This window comes from Strigops habroptila, chromosome Z, assembly GCF_004027225.2.
Source record: "Strigops habroptila isolate Jane chromosome Z, bStrHab1.2.pri, whole genome shotgun sequence".
NCBI classification, from domain to species: Eukaryota; Metazoa; Chordata; class Aves; order Psittaciformes; family Psittacidae; genus Strigops; species Strigops habroptila.
In genome coordinates, this window is record NC_044302.2 from 4,698,415 (window position 1) to 4,715,511 (window position 17,097).

The 17,097-nt window shown below is 39.8% G+C and overlaps 1 protein-coding gene across 2 annotated transcripts in view; it reads right to left on the reverse strand.

Moving 5' to 3' along the window:
* USP10 (ubiquitin specific peptidase 10) overlaps positions 1-17,097 on the reverse strand; it is a 59,063-nt gene that overhangs the window by 32,087 nt on the left and 9,879 nt on the right. Inside the window, exons 2-3 of one of the 2 annotated variants that reach the window (XM_030471256.1) lie at positions 7,124-7,192; positions 4,030-4,075 (exon numbers count right to left, since the gene is read on the reverse strand). In XM_030471256.1, coding sequence (XP_030327116.1) covers positions 4,030-4,075; positions 7,124-7,192 — 115 coding nt within the window. Of the gene's footprint in view, positions 1-3,112; positions 3,228-4,029; positions 4,076-7,123; positions 7,193-17,097 lie in introns of those variants that run through there. The other variant, XM_030471257.1, reaches the window with a different exon arrangement.

Sequence of the window (17,097 nt, forward strand, 5' to 3'; positions counted from 1 at the left end):
GGGATCTGCCAACAGGGCTGGCCCAGCCCAATCAGAACTTTTACGTACTGTAGAGGGGGATAAAGTTCCTGTGGTGCACATAAAGAATTTGTTGGGAAAGACAGTCTGGGTTATTCCTGCTTCAGGTAAAGGCAAACCCACTCGTGGGGTTGCTTTTGCTCAGGGACCTGGATATACTTGGTGGGTAATGCGGGAAGATAGGGAAGTCCGATGTGTACCTCAAGGGGATTTGATTTTGGGGGAAAACAGCCAATGAACTCAATTGTACGCTGTTGCCTGCTCTATAACACTTTTATAGCCCACCAGCTAGATACCTTCAGGTCACCAGCCATTGACCCTGACTTCCCTCCGATCATCACCTCAACAAAGAATGAATTTTGAGGAAACCAGACGAGCTCAGCAGTGACCAGATGAGTTTGGCGGTATCATCAGCAGGCAACAACCCAACACTATGTACCGTCCCTCCTGCCCTGAAAGACTATTACAAGAGATGGAGCCTGACATCATGGACTGGATGAGTTCAGCAATTTTACAGGGATTGGTCCATGGACTAGGGAACGATATCTTTCTCTGTGTGTGGGTGTGGGTGTATATATATGTGTATATATGGGACAGGGGTGATGGTGTGCTGAGAGATGTGGGATCTGAGCATGACGTGAATGGTATGGAATAAGGGGTGGATACTGTCCTGGGTTCAGCTATAGCAGTCATTTTTCTCCTGCTTAGTAGCTGGTGCAGTGCTGTGTTTTTTAACTTTCAGCCTGGGAACAACGCTGATAACACCGATGTTTTTAGTTGTTGCTAAGTAATGTTTATTCCAACCAAGGACTTTCTCAGTCTCATGCTTTGCCAGGGAGGAGGGGAAGCCGGGAGGAAGCAGAGACAGGACACCTGACCCAAACTAGCCAAAGGGGTATTCCATACCACAGCACGTCATGCCCACTATATAAACCGGGGGGAGTTACCCGGAAGGCCCAGATCACTGCTCGGGTCGGGCTGGGTATCGGTCGGCGGGTGGTGAGCAATTGTATCCTCTCCCCTTGTTATTTCACTAATCGTTATTATCATTGGTGGTAGCAGTAGTGGTTTTGTGTTATACCTTAGTTGCGGGACTGCTCTTATCTCAACCCGTGGGAGTTACATTCTTCCCATTCTCCTCCCCATCCCTCCGGGAGTGGGGGGAGGAAGAAGGAGGGGAGGGGGGGGGTGAGCGAGCGGCTGTGTGGTTCTGAGTTACCGACTGGGCTCAAACCACGACACTTTTAATAAAAATCAGCAGCCTAGAGGCAGGGAGGTGGGAAGCTGCCGCCTGATACTCACTTAAGAGAGAAGGGCTGGGAGATCTCAGGCATCACCCAACCGGTTAGCAGCAGCACTAACTGGCTATCAGTGCTGTACACTGCCTGTCCTGTCACGATGCACACAGCTCAAAACCAGCCACAGCTTCATCTGCTTGCAAATGCAGTACATGGGGTTTTAAAGGATACAGAACACAAGTGTACAACAAAACTTTCTCATTAATTCATCTGCTTATGGAGCAACTTGTTAGTTCAAGCATGAACCAAGAGCTAGTTCTCTACCCTTTGTTACGACTGTACAAAGCGCAAGCAACAACTGGCAACACCTAATATTCCTCCAGCCATGATAAGAATGAATTATTGGTCACATTTCAAATCCCTAACAGTTCAAAATAATCTGGGACTTCTGCTTCTTTTCCAAAATCCCAGTTAAAAAAAAAATAAAAATTATAACTGCTTTGAAACAAAGTGGTTTCCCTTCATGGGTGAGTTAAGTCTACCACAGCCAGAAGTCAAAGTGTTTACTTCTGTGCTCTGCTCCTCTCCAATAAGCTTCCAGTGCTTGTGGTACTGAAAGCTAAGAAAAAAATTTAATCCAAGCAAGTATTTTTTTCCTGGTTTTAGTGAATTTTACAGTGTTCTGTACACCAGACAATCACAAAAGCTAACTCAGGTCACGTGAGGAGCTGAAAACAAAACACATCCCTCTCAATTATGGCATACTTGTAATTTAGCTGAAAGTACAAGAACATTGTAGGCTAAAATCTTGCCAAGAGAAAAACTGATATTCTAGCGCTCAACATACAAATCAGGAATTAAAATTTTACACCTTACAGCAGGATTAGAATAATAAATATCAGTACCTACTGTACAGTTAGTCTATGGAATGATTGGCAGAAGCTCATTTGTCATAAGATTGTGTCAGGTTCGTTTAAAGAAAATGAGAGGTAATTTTTTCTATTTGTTTTCACTTTCCACTTTGCTTCTGGGCATCTTTGTTTCAATCTAGTTCATAGTGCTGTTCCTGAATGGACTGAAACAGATGTATCTGTCACGAACAACATGACACACATATTGAAACAAGTATCAACAGATGCTCCAAGGACAAAGTCTGTGTACTATAGCAAAAGCTGTGAATACATACACTAATTAGTCTGAACAGAGTTCTGCACATTAGAGCTTCAGCCGCGATGTGATTATTCCTAGTAAGTATTAAAAGATCTTCTAATTCCATAATGAAGTTTAATACTGAGGATAAGTATAGAAAAAAGTTATATGGGGAGTGACAACACGGTCAGTGTGTATCATCTTATTGTAATTATAAATAATCTGCACAAGCATAGCATTCCATTTTAGTTTCTGCAGCTTCTTATGCAGCCCACGCAGTGATAATATTCATGCACAGTACAGTGCACGCTTGCTAAAAGGCATTTTTCAGGCAAAACCTAATTCGCTGTCATTACCTAATCTCAGGGCTGGGAGGGGTTCTCTCAGGGTCTAGGAATGATCTGAAAAACATTGGTACAAACCAACTTTCTGTATGGCTGGTGAACATTAAAATCTCAGTCTTAAAGAACAGAACTTAAATCCATAGTTAGACAAAGCAATACATGACTGGATGCCTCTGCCATCAACAAAAGACAATTCATACCATATGGTCCTTCTAAAGAACTTTTCAAACTCCTGCTTAAAACTACTCAGGGTCCTAAACCTGGTCTTGTACTACATAAAGCTCCTCAATTTTCAGAAATTGTTGTGTATCTGCTTTCAAATGGGACCTGATGTCCTTCTTTATGACTGGCTATCTTATTTACCTTTAAATGCAAGGCCCAAGTCACTAAGCATAATGACCAGGTGTTCTTAAACATCACTATGCACATTTTGGTCCTCTTTAGTACTTTTGAGAAATGTCCAGTCAGACACTTCCATTATTTTGAAAGAAATCTGGATGTCATTTTTATCATTCATATACATCTGGGTAAGTCTCAGCTTCCTTGCTCTACCCTGGTTCAGGGAAAGAAAGAACAAACACTAATTTACCTGCTGCTTAAAATACTGTCAATGTTTGGTTTAAAGTAGGTAATGATCCCATGGCCATTCCTACTTCACTGTCAACGATGAAGGTCAGGTTGTAAGGTGTATGGGTCAGGACAAGAGTAGATGTGTGACTCATACAGCTTTATACGGAACTCTGTAATGCATTTTTACATCAAGAGTCATACCTTCACCAAAAAGGGGGGGGGGGGGGGGGGGCAGGATTTTCCAGAAAAATGGCTGAGCCAGACAAAAACAAGAATCAAAGGGAACACTGAACACTGCTTGCAGAGCTGTCTTCAGGTTGCAACTGCCAGAAAATACTCATGCTAAATGCCACACTAGTTACTTGTTCCTTCAGTACAAGTTCTCTAGCAAGTTTCAGCCCCCTGTAGTTTTACAGCTACATCCCACAACATTTCAGCAAGGCACTAAGATTGTGTGGTAGCACCATCAAGGAGAAGTAAGCATGTCCACCCTACCTAGCTGAAGTTCAATGTGCTATTTTCAAATACCTCATAGATCTCATTCAATAAAGGTGTTTAAAAAAAACCACCTCCCAAATATATGTATGTATACCTGCTGAATGAGTTCTAAAGATTAAAGAGAGGCTGTAGTAAATCTAAGGGAAGTGTCACAACCTTGAAGTTTAAAAAAAAGTGAATGGATATTGATTTCTTACCATTATGAAACTTACCTGTGGACTTAATACCACATGAAACTGTTTCATTGTATGGGGGGAGCTGTACAAAAAAGAAAGACAAAGCAAATCTGTTAACATTTGATACCAGTTTCATTTGAAACATCTAAATCCTTTAAAAATAACATCATTAGTAAGGTCTGATTTTCTGAGAGTATGTCTTGAACTCATGCTTCTATATTTATCAAATCCCACACTGTAGCTTCAAGTGTCCTTGCAGATTACCACAATTACTGAAAGATAAAGATTATCGTGGTTACACACCATAGGCTCATCAACTTCTCAAGCAATTTACCTCACAGCATCAGGATCTTCCTTCATCAACAGTAACTCACCATGATTTCAAAATGAGGAACATACTCTCTTTTTAGACAGAAACTAAGGTTGAACAAATGACCTGTGAAAGGATGAAACAAAGTTTTGCACAGACAATAGTTACACCTAAATCTTTCAAGACTCAACTTGGTTCAGCCATAATGCTGCCCTTGGAATGTTTCAGCTAAGATGTATTTTTAACCACATTTAACAAAATTTTTGATCATCAGCCTAAGCGTAAGGTAACTACAGCATATAGCTTCTATCTGGATTGTAAATACATCTAATATAAAACAACTAGCATCATTTCACAGTCTCAGTGGTCTATAAAATCCTTGCTGTTGTGTAACCACGGGTGGGCAATTTCTAATCCCCCTCACCTGCCCCCAAACTCCCTGGCAGCTGAAAGCCTTCTCCTGTGCCTGCATGAACTGGGAGCCATTGCTGTACTGCAGTGCAGCAGCTTCCCAGGTAGCAGCTGAACTGTTTCTACAATGGGAGATAAAACATTGAGTGTAGTGAAGTTTTATGACGCTATTCTAAATATTCATTGTAATGGTGTAATAAATATCAAAGGCTTCCCCACTGAAGTCTTCAGTTCTCTAAAGCTACAGATACTTACATACTCTTCTTAAAGCACTGCAGACAGCAATGCATCAGAAGTGCCAAGAAAAATATTCCTAAAATTCCACTATTAAAAAGTGCATAAAAATAACACATACTGTAAATCCATTTATAAACCATAACACATCTTAGTACATGCGCTTTCCAGGTCAAAAATGAGAATCAGTGGGGCAGACAGAGGCTCCAAGCTGTTAAGAAACTATTATCCGTATTAACATTGAACACAGATTCAATACAATGTTACAGTTAGAGCTAAAAAAGTTACTCAAACTGCTAATTGAAGACTTTCTATGATAAAACTTGTAATTCTTGCTTTTTTCCAATTCAAAAGGCTTACGAAAATACAAAGTTTAAGGAAGAAAAAAAAAGATAAAGTAGTGCACCTACTGGTCCCCCCTGTATCTGGTTAATCAACAGCACTTTTGCGAAGCACAGATTTCTGAGTTGACCTGTTTTGTACAACTGGGTCATCTGAGCCATCTCAGGCAACAGGTATCTGATAGAACATGTATTACGAATGCCACGTATGAAGAGACATTCTAGACAGCTTTTAGCTTTAACTAGTCCCTTGCCTCAGTCTACCCTTCAGTCTATAGGTAAGGGATTGCAAAAGGACACCAGCATCAACAGACCTGGGGACTCCCAGAACTGGCACTGCACCCAACAGAATGTATGTCAAACACCACTGCAGCATTGTAATCTCAGTCTTGCCCTTCTTGAATTTCACCCTATTTTTTTCAGACCACTTTTCTCTGAAATATCTGCACAGTGTAAAACTAATAAGCATAATTCTTATTTCATCATCCAGATAATTAAAACATCGAACTGAACCAGATCAAGGACAAAGTTAAGGAACATCATTCAACACAGTTTTTTATTTTGATACCTAACCAGTATGTGGTACACTTGAGATAGTTGTAAAATGAAGTAAGACTAGTTCTAATGCTGTAGGTTTGTGTTTCCTCAACATGCTTTATGAGAATAGCTTTATAGAAGTCAAAGTACGACATTTTCGTCTTCCACAACGTAAGCGTTAGCACAGCTGATACAGGACACTTAAGGCGACACTAAATAGGATGCAAATGTCACACTGCTGCTACTGTATTTAAAGGTGGGAAAACGGCAATATAGGCAGAAGAAACATTAATTACCTGAAGATCTATTCTGCATTACTTCCCAACTACCAGAGAAGATACAAAGCTATCCCTAAAGTCAAGTAGAAGCTGTATTTTTCTTCCTGAACTTCTCTGCCCCATTTCCTTCATGCATCTTTATTATTTAGTGGTACACTACACTAATTATACTTGAAAATTAAGTTACAGGAAACTAAGTCACATTGACAATGGTTGTCAGATTTGTAAAATGTGAGAAAAGGATCTCCCCTTCTACAGCTGGAAGTGTTCATTTCCTTAATGTTGAGGGAAGAGGACGGAAGCATGACTGAAATGTTCGGAGGAAAAAACACGGAACTTGACCCAGAGAAAAATTATTTTCCAAGTCTGGAGATCAGGACAATGGCATTCTACTCTTCCCTACAAAGGAAAATGGTTTTGTCATTCTCTACCAAGAACTACAAAGAAAAGAGTCTACAATACTGTCTGTAGTATGCTACGAACTCAAACACACAGACACAACTGCTTCCAATCTGTGGTTCTCACTCCCACTGTAATTAGCTCATTACTGATCCACTTCTCAGACCTTACGCACAGCCTTCCTTGAAAGCATAGCTTTGATGGTCAGCAGTGCTCCACCTGTTAAAAAAATACTAAGAATCCCTGTGCTTCCAAAGGTTCACAAAACTTAGAAGCCCACCTTACTCACAAGAAGAACACTGCTGAAAAAGTTTTCTCTATATGCATGTTAAAGCTGAGGCACCAGGACAACTCACTTTCCACATCCCATCACTACAGTGTCAGCTATTCCAGCTCGGGAAGCTGACAAGCAGAAGGTGGAATAATTAATTTCTTATTTCTAAAAAAATGATTTAACATCCACATACATAGAAAGCACACTCCTGTTCAATATCTTCAGTTTGTAAATTAGGAAGCTAAAAGAATGATAAAGAAGTAATTGTAGTGTTACATTTCAAATACACACAAAGAGATGGAGCTTTAAAATGTCATCTACAAAAGAAGGTTAACGTAGATCTTACCTCAACAGAGCATCGTGGAGTCACAAAGAACTGATTAAATTCATCAGGGCTGAACTCCCCAAAAATGTACTAAAAATAAAAGAGAAGGATCTTTGTTACAAAAGGATTTACATGCAATACAACTAATAAATTCATTATTAATCCTATTAAGGTACTAGCATTCCAAAAGACCTGTGTGTTGGGAGCCAGAAACTCATCTGTTTGCATCCCAGCTCTCATCATCCTTCCCAAGTCTTTAGCAAAGTATTTCAGGCTGTAAAATTGTATACATTAAATTTTCCTTCAAATTCCCACTAGAGCTAATCACAGCACAAACTGCACTTCATCCTGTGACCAGTTTTAAACCAATATATATAGTTCATGTAAGCTCCAGGCACACACTGGTTTACCTTCCAAAACAACACAGATATTTATCCTTCACAAAATAAAAAAAACCAACAAGAATTAATTTTCCAGAGTTCTGCTAAACTATTGAGTTACACAAGATTAATGGTACCACCTACCTAACGGCACAAGCACGTAACTTAAACTGCCTATGTGTAAAAAAATACACAAGATCTAAACATCAGTTTTGGTACAGCTGCTCTTACTATTCTGTTACCCCTGTGCCTCAAACGTTGCATAACAAACCTAAGATGAAATGTCTTTTCCCAACATTATCTTCCTGCACCCTTCTAGATACCTTGCATCTATATTTCTATGGAAAAAAAAAAAAAAAGGTACCTAACAAGACCATCAAAAAAACCCGCAACCAACCAAATAAAAAACCCAAATCACCACCAAAATGACAGTTTATATTTAGTTTAGAGAAAACGCAACATTCCCAGTAAGAAAGCCTCACATGTTGGCATTTCATAGCACCTGGAAACTTCTATAAACTTCCAACCCAGCTGTAATTCATTGAACAGCATCTGAACAGCCAGGACAGCAGAGGGATACTGGGACAGAAAAGTTGAAACAAGGAGCTGAATAAACTGACAAAACAGACAAAGAGGACTGGAAAATACCAGCAATAACACATTCTTAGCATGTGAAAGAATATTCACATTAAAGGTCACTAGTCACAAGAATTATGGATATGGATAAAAGCAGGTCAGTTTGGTCCAGTACATTACAGTTTACAACTCTCATTCTTCTTCAGCATACTCTGTTGGTCATTTCAGACAATTCTTTGCTATCCTCCACCCTTCCACCAGAAAAGCTTTCAGCAGTGTCAAGTCTTGCTCATGGTAAATCCTTAGCTTGTCTGTTTTTCAGACTTTAGGTGGTTTATTCTAATAAAACTTACGTACTTGCTGTTTGCATGACTCACAGCCATCTACATTCACAAACTTCAAAGCTTAAGCTAAATTCCACAGCAATTATAACATTTAGTTTTCTTACAGTAAAATTTATCCACATATCACTTTTAGGTGTGGAAAGAGTTTAACCTTCAGTGGTTTTAAATAAATATTATCTGGTTTAGTCAATAAACAATTCTAAAAGTCAAAATAAACTGGAACATCTGTGATACAAAAGTCTGAAGCACGCCGACACTGTTGTGACAGTGCAACACCGAAACAGAACAGGATCCCTAAAGTGTGTACCCTAAAGTGTGTACCTGAGTGAACAGCTTCACAGTTCCTCGCACAGGGCTTATGCTCTCGATATAACCAAGTCATTTTTATTCAGTAACTTAAGAGCTAGAATTTATGATATTCCAAAAACATGCCTAAGAAAAACACTTGGTGAATCATAACTGAATTATGTTTATAGGAGGTATTTTTGATTCAGTCATGCAGCAAAACAAAACAATAATCTCAACTACAGACTATTAAAAGTTGTATGAATCCAACCCCAATTCCTCTATATAATAATACAGTCTTTGCATTTATCAACATTTTTCACCGAGGTATCACAGGCCTGGTACTTCTTTCTGAGCAAAATGCTCAGAAAGTGCTTCTTTTCTAATTAGTGCTTCTTTTCTAATTAGTGAACACAAGACTGAAGTTAAACAAAGTGATCATTGATAGTATCTTAATGGAACTGGTTTACTATATAATGATGTATTCACATAAGGAAATGTTGTGTCTATGCAACTATTTCTTCATGATTTAAAACAGGACTTGAAAAATTTACCAACATCTAACCCAAAACCCAATCCTAGTCAGACTGTAGCACAAAAAAAAACCATCCCATTTGGGCCTGAGGAAACCAGAATTTGATGAGGCTTTATTTAACAATGCTTTATACCCACAAACACAAAGTAAATCAGTTAAAAGATCTCTACATAATAAACTGAGAAAAATACTGTTTCAAAATAAACTTACTAGGCCATACGACTGATGGCCTCTCCCAACTTAACTGGCCTTCCTGTCCTCTGCCTCTCGAGTCAGCCTTGTCTCTTAATAAATAGATTTCTGCAAGCACAACACAATTTTCTACCCTTTTTAAGGCACAACTATGTGCTGAGGTAAAAAAGAACAGAGACATCCCCAAGGGGGAAATGCTACTGCATATTAAGCAACTTGAAATACAGCCATAGCTCCCTGCCTGTCACACATCCACCCTATGTCCCACTGAATCTGTGAGCCTGGCACTACACAAATGATCTGTATGCAAGAAAATACCTGTGTTAGCTGTGAAACAGCTTCAGAAAGACATCACTGTAGTACTTTCTCTGAACCATTGATTCAAATTTTAAAGGATTTTCTGTAACTGAAATGTAGCAAGCATTTTTAAGCAAGAGAGCACTAGGATTTTAGAAAAGCACTACACCTTAGCAAGAAATAATCTCATTATCAGTATGAGCATTTGGGGTCCTAGCTCGTACACTCTAAACCATTCCACATCATTTCAAAAGCCTCATGGTACCATTTTTTTTTTTCTGACATTTTCCAACTGACAAAATCTAATACTTGGAACAATCAAACAAAAAGTTTACTTAGATTATTTACACAATTCCTACACAAGTCTGCATTAATTTACCCCACACTCCCCAAATCACATCAAAAACGCAGAGCAGAGATGCACTAGCACATGTTAGAACTTTGCCAAAGCCATTTCAGATTATTTCAGTTCCACTTCTAATGTTTTTAGGTGCGCATGTGTGTAAGAAACAAATATACCCATTCGGACTAGATCAAAATGATTCCTTTAAATGACAAACTCTAGTCTGCCCTACACTGTATCAAATCTCTAAAGCTGGGTGTAGGTCACAGTACTTCGAGGTCCTGATCATGGGTAACAGAGTGGGACTTCACCATACAAACTCTGAGGAAAAAGTGGGTTTCGGATACAGACTGTTTACAGTCAGCCCCAAAGCAGGTGAAAGCTTGTGATGCGGTCAGAGCTAAGCTGTTTGTCACACTGACCATTCCCAACCTGTCAGTGCAGCAACAGCCTTTCACTTTACAGTAACCACAACTACGCAGTTACCTGAGACAAGGAGAAGCACAATCACTGTGACAATGCATAGGAGTAGACAGCTCAACTGGCCCAGTTAGCAAAATCCATGCCTGTTACCATCAGCAATACATTAACTGAAGTACATAAAACAAGCCAACCCCAAATATTAAAGAAAAGTTAACAGTGGAAAGTTGAAGCTTAATTACTCTGAGCTCTACACAAATTTCAAGGCAAAAAAAAAAAATCAAAAATAAATAAATAAAAATCAAGCTTTCTCCAAGCAAAAACACTGTTTAGCATTCAATTACATATTTCAAAAATTAATTTTTATTTATATCCTAAGACAAAAAAAGCATGTGTTCAAAAAGCATGCTAAATGGTAGTCAATGGTGTACATGGTAACTCACAACACAGAGCAGGAATGATGCTTGTAAGAGAGTTCAGCCTCACATCAACACTGGATTTGGAAGGAAAACTCCAAAAGAGTATTGGGGGAAAGTTTTGAACATTTCCAATTATAACATTATCCCTAGACTTACTTTTAAAGATACATAATCCCTAAGTGGCTTAATTCAGAGTCAAAGCTGATCTCTCCTTCCCAAACTATCTCTGCAACCTACATAGCTTCCTCTTCTGGCTCCTGGGAAGGAATCCTCTCACACTTTTTTGGGAGCACATATTTCACACTGCATTTCTCCCGCTACTTTTGAGATTATTTTACTCTGCAGAGCAGTCATTAACCTTGCACTAAGTGTATTCAAGGATCCTTTAAGATACCTCAGTCTGGAGAGCTTGATTTCTGCCACAGATTAAGAGCAATGCCAAAACAGTATCATATAAATTTCAACCACCTCTCATTTGCAGCTGTGTAAGAAAATAGTCTCCTCTGTGAGAAGGCATAGGGAAAGTGCCAGGTCCTGCACTTGGGCCACAACAACCCCATGCAATGCTCCAGGTTTGAGGAAGAGTTGCTGGAAAGCTGCTCACGGAAAAGGACCTGGGGGTGCTGACTGATGGAGCTGAACATGAGCAGCTTGTGCCCAGGCAGCCAAGCAGGCCAACAGCATCCTGACCTGTACCAGAAATAGCACAGCCAGCAGGGCCAAGGCAGTGATCATCCTCCTGTATGCAGCACTGGTGAGGCCGCACCTTTGTTGAGCAGCAACGAAGCTGGTGCGGGGCCTGGAGCACAAGTGTGATGAGGAACGCCTGAGGGACCTGGGAGGGGTTTAGTCCAGAGAAGAGAAGGCTCAGGGGGGACCTTATCGCTCTCTACATCTGTCTGAAAGGAGGCTGTAGTGAGGTGGGGTCGGTCTCTTCTCCCAAGGAACAAGAGATAGGACAAGAGGAAACAGCCTCAAGCTGCACCAGGGAAGGTTTAGACTGGATATTAGGAACAATTTCTTCACAGAGAGGGTGCTCAGGCACTGGAACAGGCTGCTCAGGGCAGTGCTGGCGTCACTATCCCTGGAAGTGTTCACAAACCATGTAGAGGTCCTCATTGCCATGGGTTAGTGGTGGCCTTGGCAGTGCTGGGGAACGGTTGGACTTCATGATCTTAAAGGTCTTTTCCAACCCAGTTGATTCTATGATTCTAATAACTCTGATCACCGTAACTGACTAAGTGGCATCTTAATTATGCAGACAAAAGCAGCAGCAACAGAACTTATTTCAAGAAAGGGGAAAAAAAGTGTTCTTTGAAGACCCCAAACAATTAAAGTCCCTGACTGCAAGCTCTCCCCATGTCAACTGTTTTTTTGCTATGTTCAACCATGTGAAAAATAAATGCTAATGTTACCCCACTGCCTGTAATGTAATCTCCACTGGTATTCCAGTCTGGCAACATGAGCACTCTCCTGGAGGAATACAAGGAGGAAGAGGAGTAAATGTTACACAGCTGCTTGTCCTAGAAAAATGAGTAGAAATAGCACTGCTGATGCACCCTCATCTTGGCATCACCTGTCCTACAAGAAAGCTAGGAAAACGAAGTGTCAACTTCTGCTTTCAAGAAGCATTAACGTGACTTTCATCTAATAACCAACAGCTTCAGATCTTCAGTCAAATTAGTTTCTGCTGCAAATATTCACACTTCAACCACTTTCCACAAACAGTGGGCTTAAAAATACAGTTTCTACTTATTGGTGGCAAGGAGTAATTCAACTCTATCTAAGCAGAAGACCAAACAAGTCAAAACTAGTTCACATATAAACTGAAATTATGAAACAGCTTACAAGTATACCATAAGCTGTACAATCTTGCTCACCAAGCTACTCCTGTAAAGTGTACTTACTCTTAAAGCTATCATGATAGGCTGGAGTAGAGGAACACATTCAGAGTCTGTTTTCTGGCAAGGAGAAGAGGGTATAAGACTGCACTTGGGTTTTATTACCAGAGGAAATGCTCTTACATTAATCATCCCAGCAGCAAATAAGGTGTTTCTCCCTCACCCATTACTTCCCCCCCATTTTGTCAAGGTTTGTCAACGTGGAAAGTGCAGGGAAAGACAACCTTCTTTCAGGTTCTACTTCCTTTTGAGCTGAAATATATCCAGACTTAGTACACAGATGATTACTTAATTTGCTACAACAAGGTTTTCTGAACTTCCAAATCCCTTGAAATTTATTGCTAAACTGCTTATGAAAACACAGACAAAATTGTGAGACTGAAGAACATGGACTTTTTTTTATTGTTTGGGTTTTTCTGAATTCTGAATTGCAAGCAACAACTCATAACCAGGAGTTATGAAGACCACTGGCCATGTGTTTATAGCTGTATTACAGCCTAAATAGTAGTAGTTTAGGCAAACCAGTTCATGAGAAATTCCCACGTCAATCCATTCATGGAAAAATAAAGTCCATTTTTATAGATAAAAGGGTATGGAAATGAATCTGTACTTTAAGGTGGAGCGGTTGCACATTAAAGCTTTTAACAATTGAAAACACAACAAAATGTGAGAAAACTCTTAGTACAGCTTACAGTCCTTTATCACTAGCCCGCAGCTTAAAACTAGAACATTAACCAATCTACGTAGTGCCTGGAGAAAGATCAGAGCTAGGTAAATGTAGGTCAACTAAGCCCATGAGTCAGTGCAACTCTGCCTGCCTACCATTTAAGCAATCAAAGGCTCAAAAATACAACGCATGACTACCTTCCATCCTTTCTTGGATGTTAACACAGAACTCTTGCAGCTGAAAGAAGGCAGGAGGCATTTTCCACATGTTTTACATCAATTAATCTGAGGGAAATTTATTCCATTATGAAAAAAACCCTAGAATGAGCATTCTCAAAAGTTCACTTTCTGATCAGAGGAAAAACCAGGTGACTGGCTAGTGTGAAAGCACAAGTTGGTGACATTTGAGCTGGGGCCACAGTGTTAATAGGAAGGCAGGTTTAATGAACAAATGGCCCCGCAGCCTGACAGTCTCATGGGGGTACAATGTGGATCAGAACAGTTTATCTTGGAGACCGCAATTCTAATATTCACAAAAGCAGAGCAGGTTGTGCTCTTTCATTATTTTTTGCTTTTATCACTTACATATTTCAAGTAAGAGCAACAAACCAAACAACAACCATACAAAAACCTGCCATGAGCCAACTCCCTACAAAACAAATTCCATTTATGTACTCTCTTCATTCTATTACCAAAAATTAGGTGCTTGTTGGCATGCTTCTATTTCAAACAAACAGTAGGTGCCACAAAGTGCAACCAGCCCAAGGAAGCTGTATATAAAGTGATGATTGTACTTTTAGGGGGAAGAATAAAAGATTACCTATCATCTTACATTTCTGAATCTTACAATCACTACCTTCCCCAGCTAAAGACAGGCTCTCCTGTCTTCTGGTCTCCAAAGCCCCAGAAAAAACAACAACTCTGTTGTTTCATATTTAAAGCTTTTCACAATTGATATTTTTCTTCTGTTCCACAAAACAAATTAAAATAAAGCAAGCCCAAAACAGCCACGATTTCATTATGTAAATAATACTATTATAAGGAGGGCAACACAGCTGTATCATATCACTTACATACGATCATAAAGTAATGGCCCAGTTGCAGGAAGATTGTATCTGCATTTTATATAACTTCCAATTTGCATCCTATGAAACAGAATCAGGTATACTTGCTAAGAAAATACCTTCCTTGCACCTTCCACTAGAGCCCAAGGTAAGAAGAACATATGTTCACATGTTATGCAAGAGCTGTAATGAAGAGCACTCATTCTGGGACTACAGCAGGAATACCTGGGAAATGCACTCAAGAAAGCAAGCTACAAGGAAGATATCTGAATTACCAACGCTGATTATACCAAATCTTAGCTCTTTGGAGAGCAAAAGATGGAATTTCTGACACCTTTACACCAGCAGCTCCACCACTACAAGCCCACAGAACATCTGCCAGTGATTCAGAGATGTAACATTTTCCAATCTATTTTCTTGCAATGTTAAATCAAAATAGAAGCCAAACAAAAATACCTTCCTATTAAATTCTCTACTTAGAGAATTTAAGTAGGCAGTCCTTGCAAATATCAAAAGTAAATACTTCCAAAACGGGTAAATAGATCCTTCCTCAGTTTCTAATTCAAGTAGAGCCGTTGGTAAAACACGTACTGCTAAGCCTCTACCTTCACACCCTAGAAGAGTTTGGAAACACCAGCTTCAAGCTGGTTACTCATAATTGAGCAAACACATTTACTTCAAGCTCTGCAAGCTCAGCCTGAACTAGTTACTGAGCCTAACACGCAAATTGTAAACTCTTCCTATAATGAAGAACAAAAATAATTAAGACCTGAATTACTCTGATTTACTACAGCATGATAAGCACCGAGAAGAGAGAAGTTGGAACATGAAGTTACTCAAGAACACAGCCAGTTTAACTACTATTTTATTATAGGTGGGGCAGGTAATTTTATCTAATACTTCCCAGCAGAAAAACCTTGGTGTTAGCCTTTGTTTTTTTCTGTGCCAGACTAAAATCATTAGGGCTGCAACCTTCTGTGCCAGATACCTACAGCAGAGCAAACTTCTAAGAACACCGTAGTAAAATCAGCTCTGCATCTGGAGAACACTGCTCTGGCCACATTAAATAGCAAATTGTCTTTGAACACCTCACAGCAGTCCACCCAAATTCCAGACATGCTGTATAAATCAGTGTTTTTATGAGGTCTATGAAATTTTTATTTAGCAGGGATTCTAGCAATTAAGATCTGGAAGGACTGTTTTCAATGAGCTTCTCTCCAATTCTCCAGGTGGAAGAACACCACAGGGACTATCTTTCCTACCATCCACACAGTCTGTAGTATCAAGGAGCCTGCACATTCCTACTCCAGTAAGGCAGGATGCTCTGGACTACCGGAACAAAGACAGGCTTTCCCTGTAATGGCTTCCAGTTAGCAAGCTTCAGAGGCGTTTGGCAGTGTCCTGGCAGAGGGAAGTCTTTCTTCTGTGCTTATTATACCCGAATTTACCTCATAGGTTACTTTTATCCTCCAAACCCATGACTTTAAAAAGTAAAACTAATACATCTAGACTTGTATGAGATAATTAAGAAGAAAAGAGAAGTAGAGCTCTAGGAAGAATAAGTGCAACTGAGTTTTAAGAATTAAACAAGTTTGAATACAAGCACAATTTTAAGTAGTTCAAGGAGGAGATTACAATTGGCTTGATGATGCCAAAGATGAGGAACAAGAGAAAGATGAAGAGATGATACAGGATCTGAAGTTACTGGTAGAGACAGCCCAGGAAGGAAAAAAGGAATGGAAAGAACCAGTCTGTGCCTACCACACCACACTCCTCTCCAAAAGCTGAATTATCACCCAAAATTCTGAAGTCACAGAGTACTTCCACTGTTGTCAGAAGCCTCTTTAATTCAGCTACAGCAGTATGTATCTCAGCTCCGTTAACAGTACTCCTTCTCTTGTGAACTGCTCCACATGCTTGAGTAGTGAATGCTCTTTCTGTGTAGGTAAAAGTGCTAACCTTGTAAATACAGCATGTGAGGTTCGGGATGGCACCCTATTACTTCAGGTAAGAAAATTACATGAAAAATTATGTTTCTCAAATCAAATTATCAAAAGCAAAGCTGCACAAAAATTCAGACTGGTTGTATCTTCATTTGATTGCCACTAGTTTGTGTACATTCAATATTTTCTTTGCTTATTTCCACTTCTCACATCTTCACAGAAGACTAATACATCACAGGATTAATACAGACCCATCCCCAGGGGACGATTCCACCCTGGGCAGTAAGGTGACTGCTGCTCTTCCCATTTGTCAAGCAAGCTGAAAAACACACTGGAATATGAAGAAAAGCAGGGGTACATGGATAGCCTCTAAATGACTGTAGCTAAAAGTTGTGGAAAACTAGAATCTATCCCTAAGAGCACCGTAGCTAGGTAAGTCACCCACGCAATGCTTTTCACAAGCAATTACTCAGGGCAGGATTTAAAATGACTAAGATTAGGTGAGGTGAAAATTAGCTATCTGGACTCCATCCTGACAGAGAATACAGATTAGCACCTTCAGAAGGCAGTTGAGCCCACCTACCCAGGACTAATATGCCTCTTTTGAAGGCCTAACTTCATATCTCAACC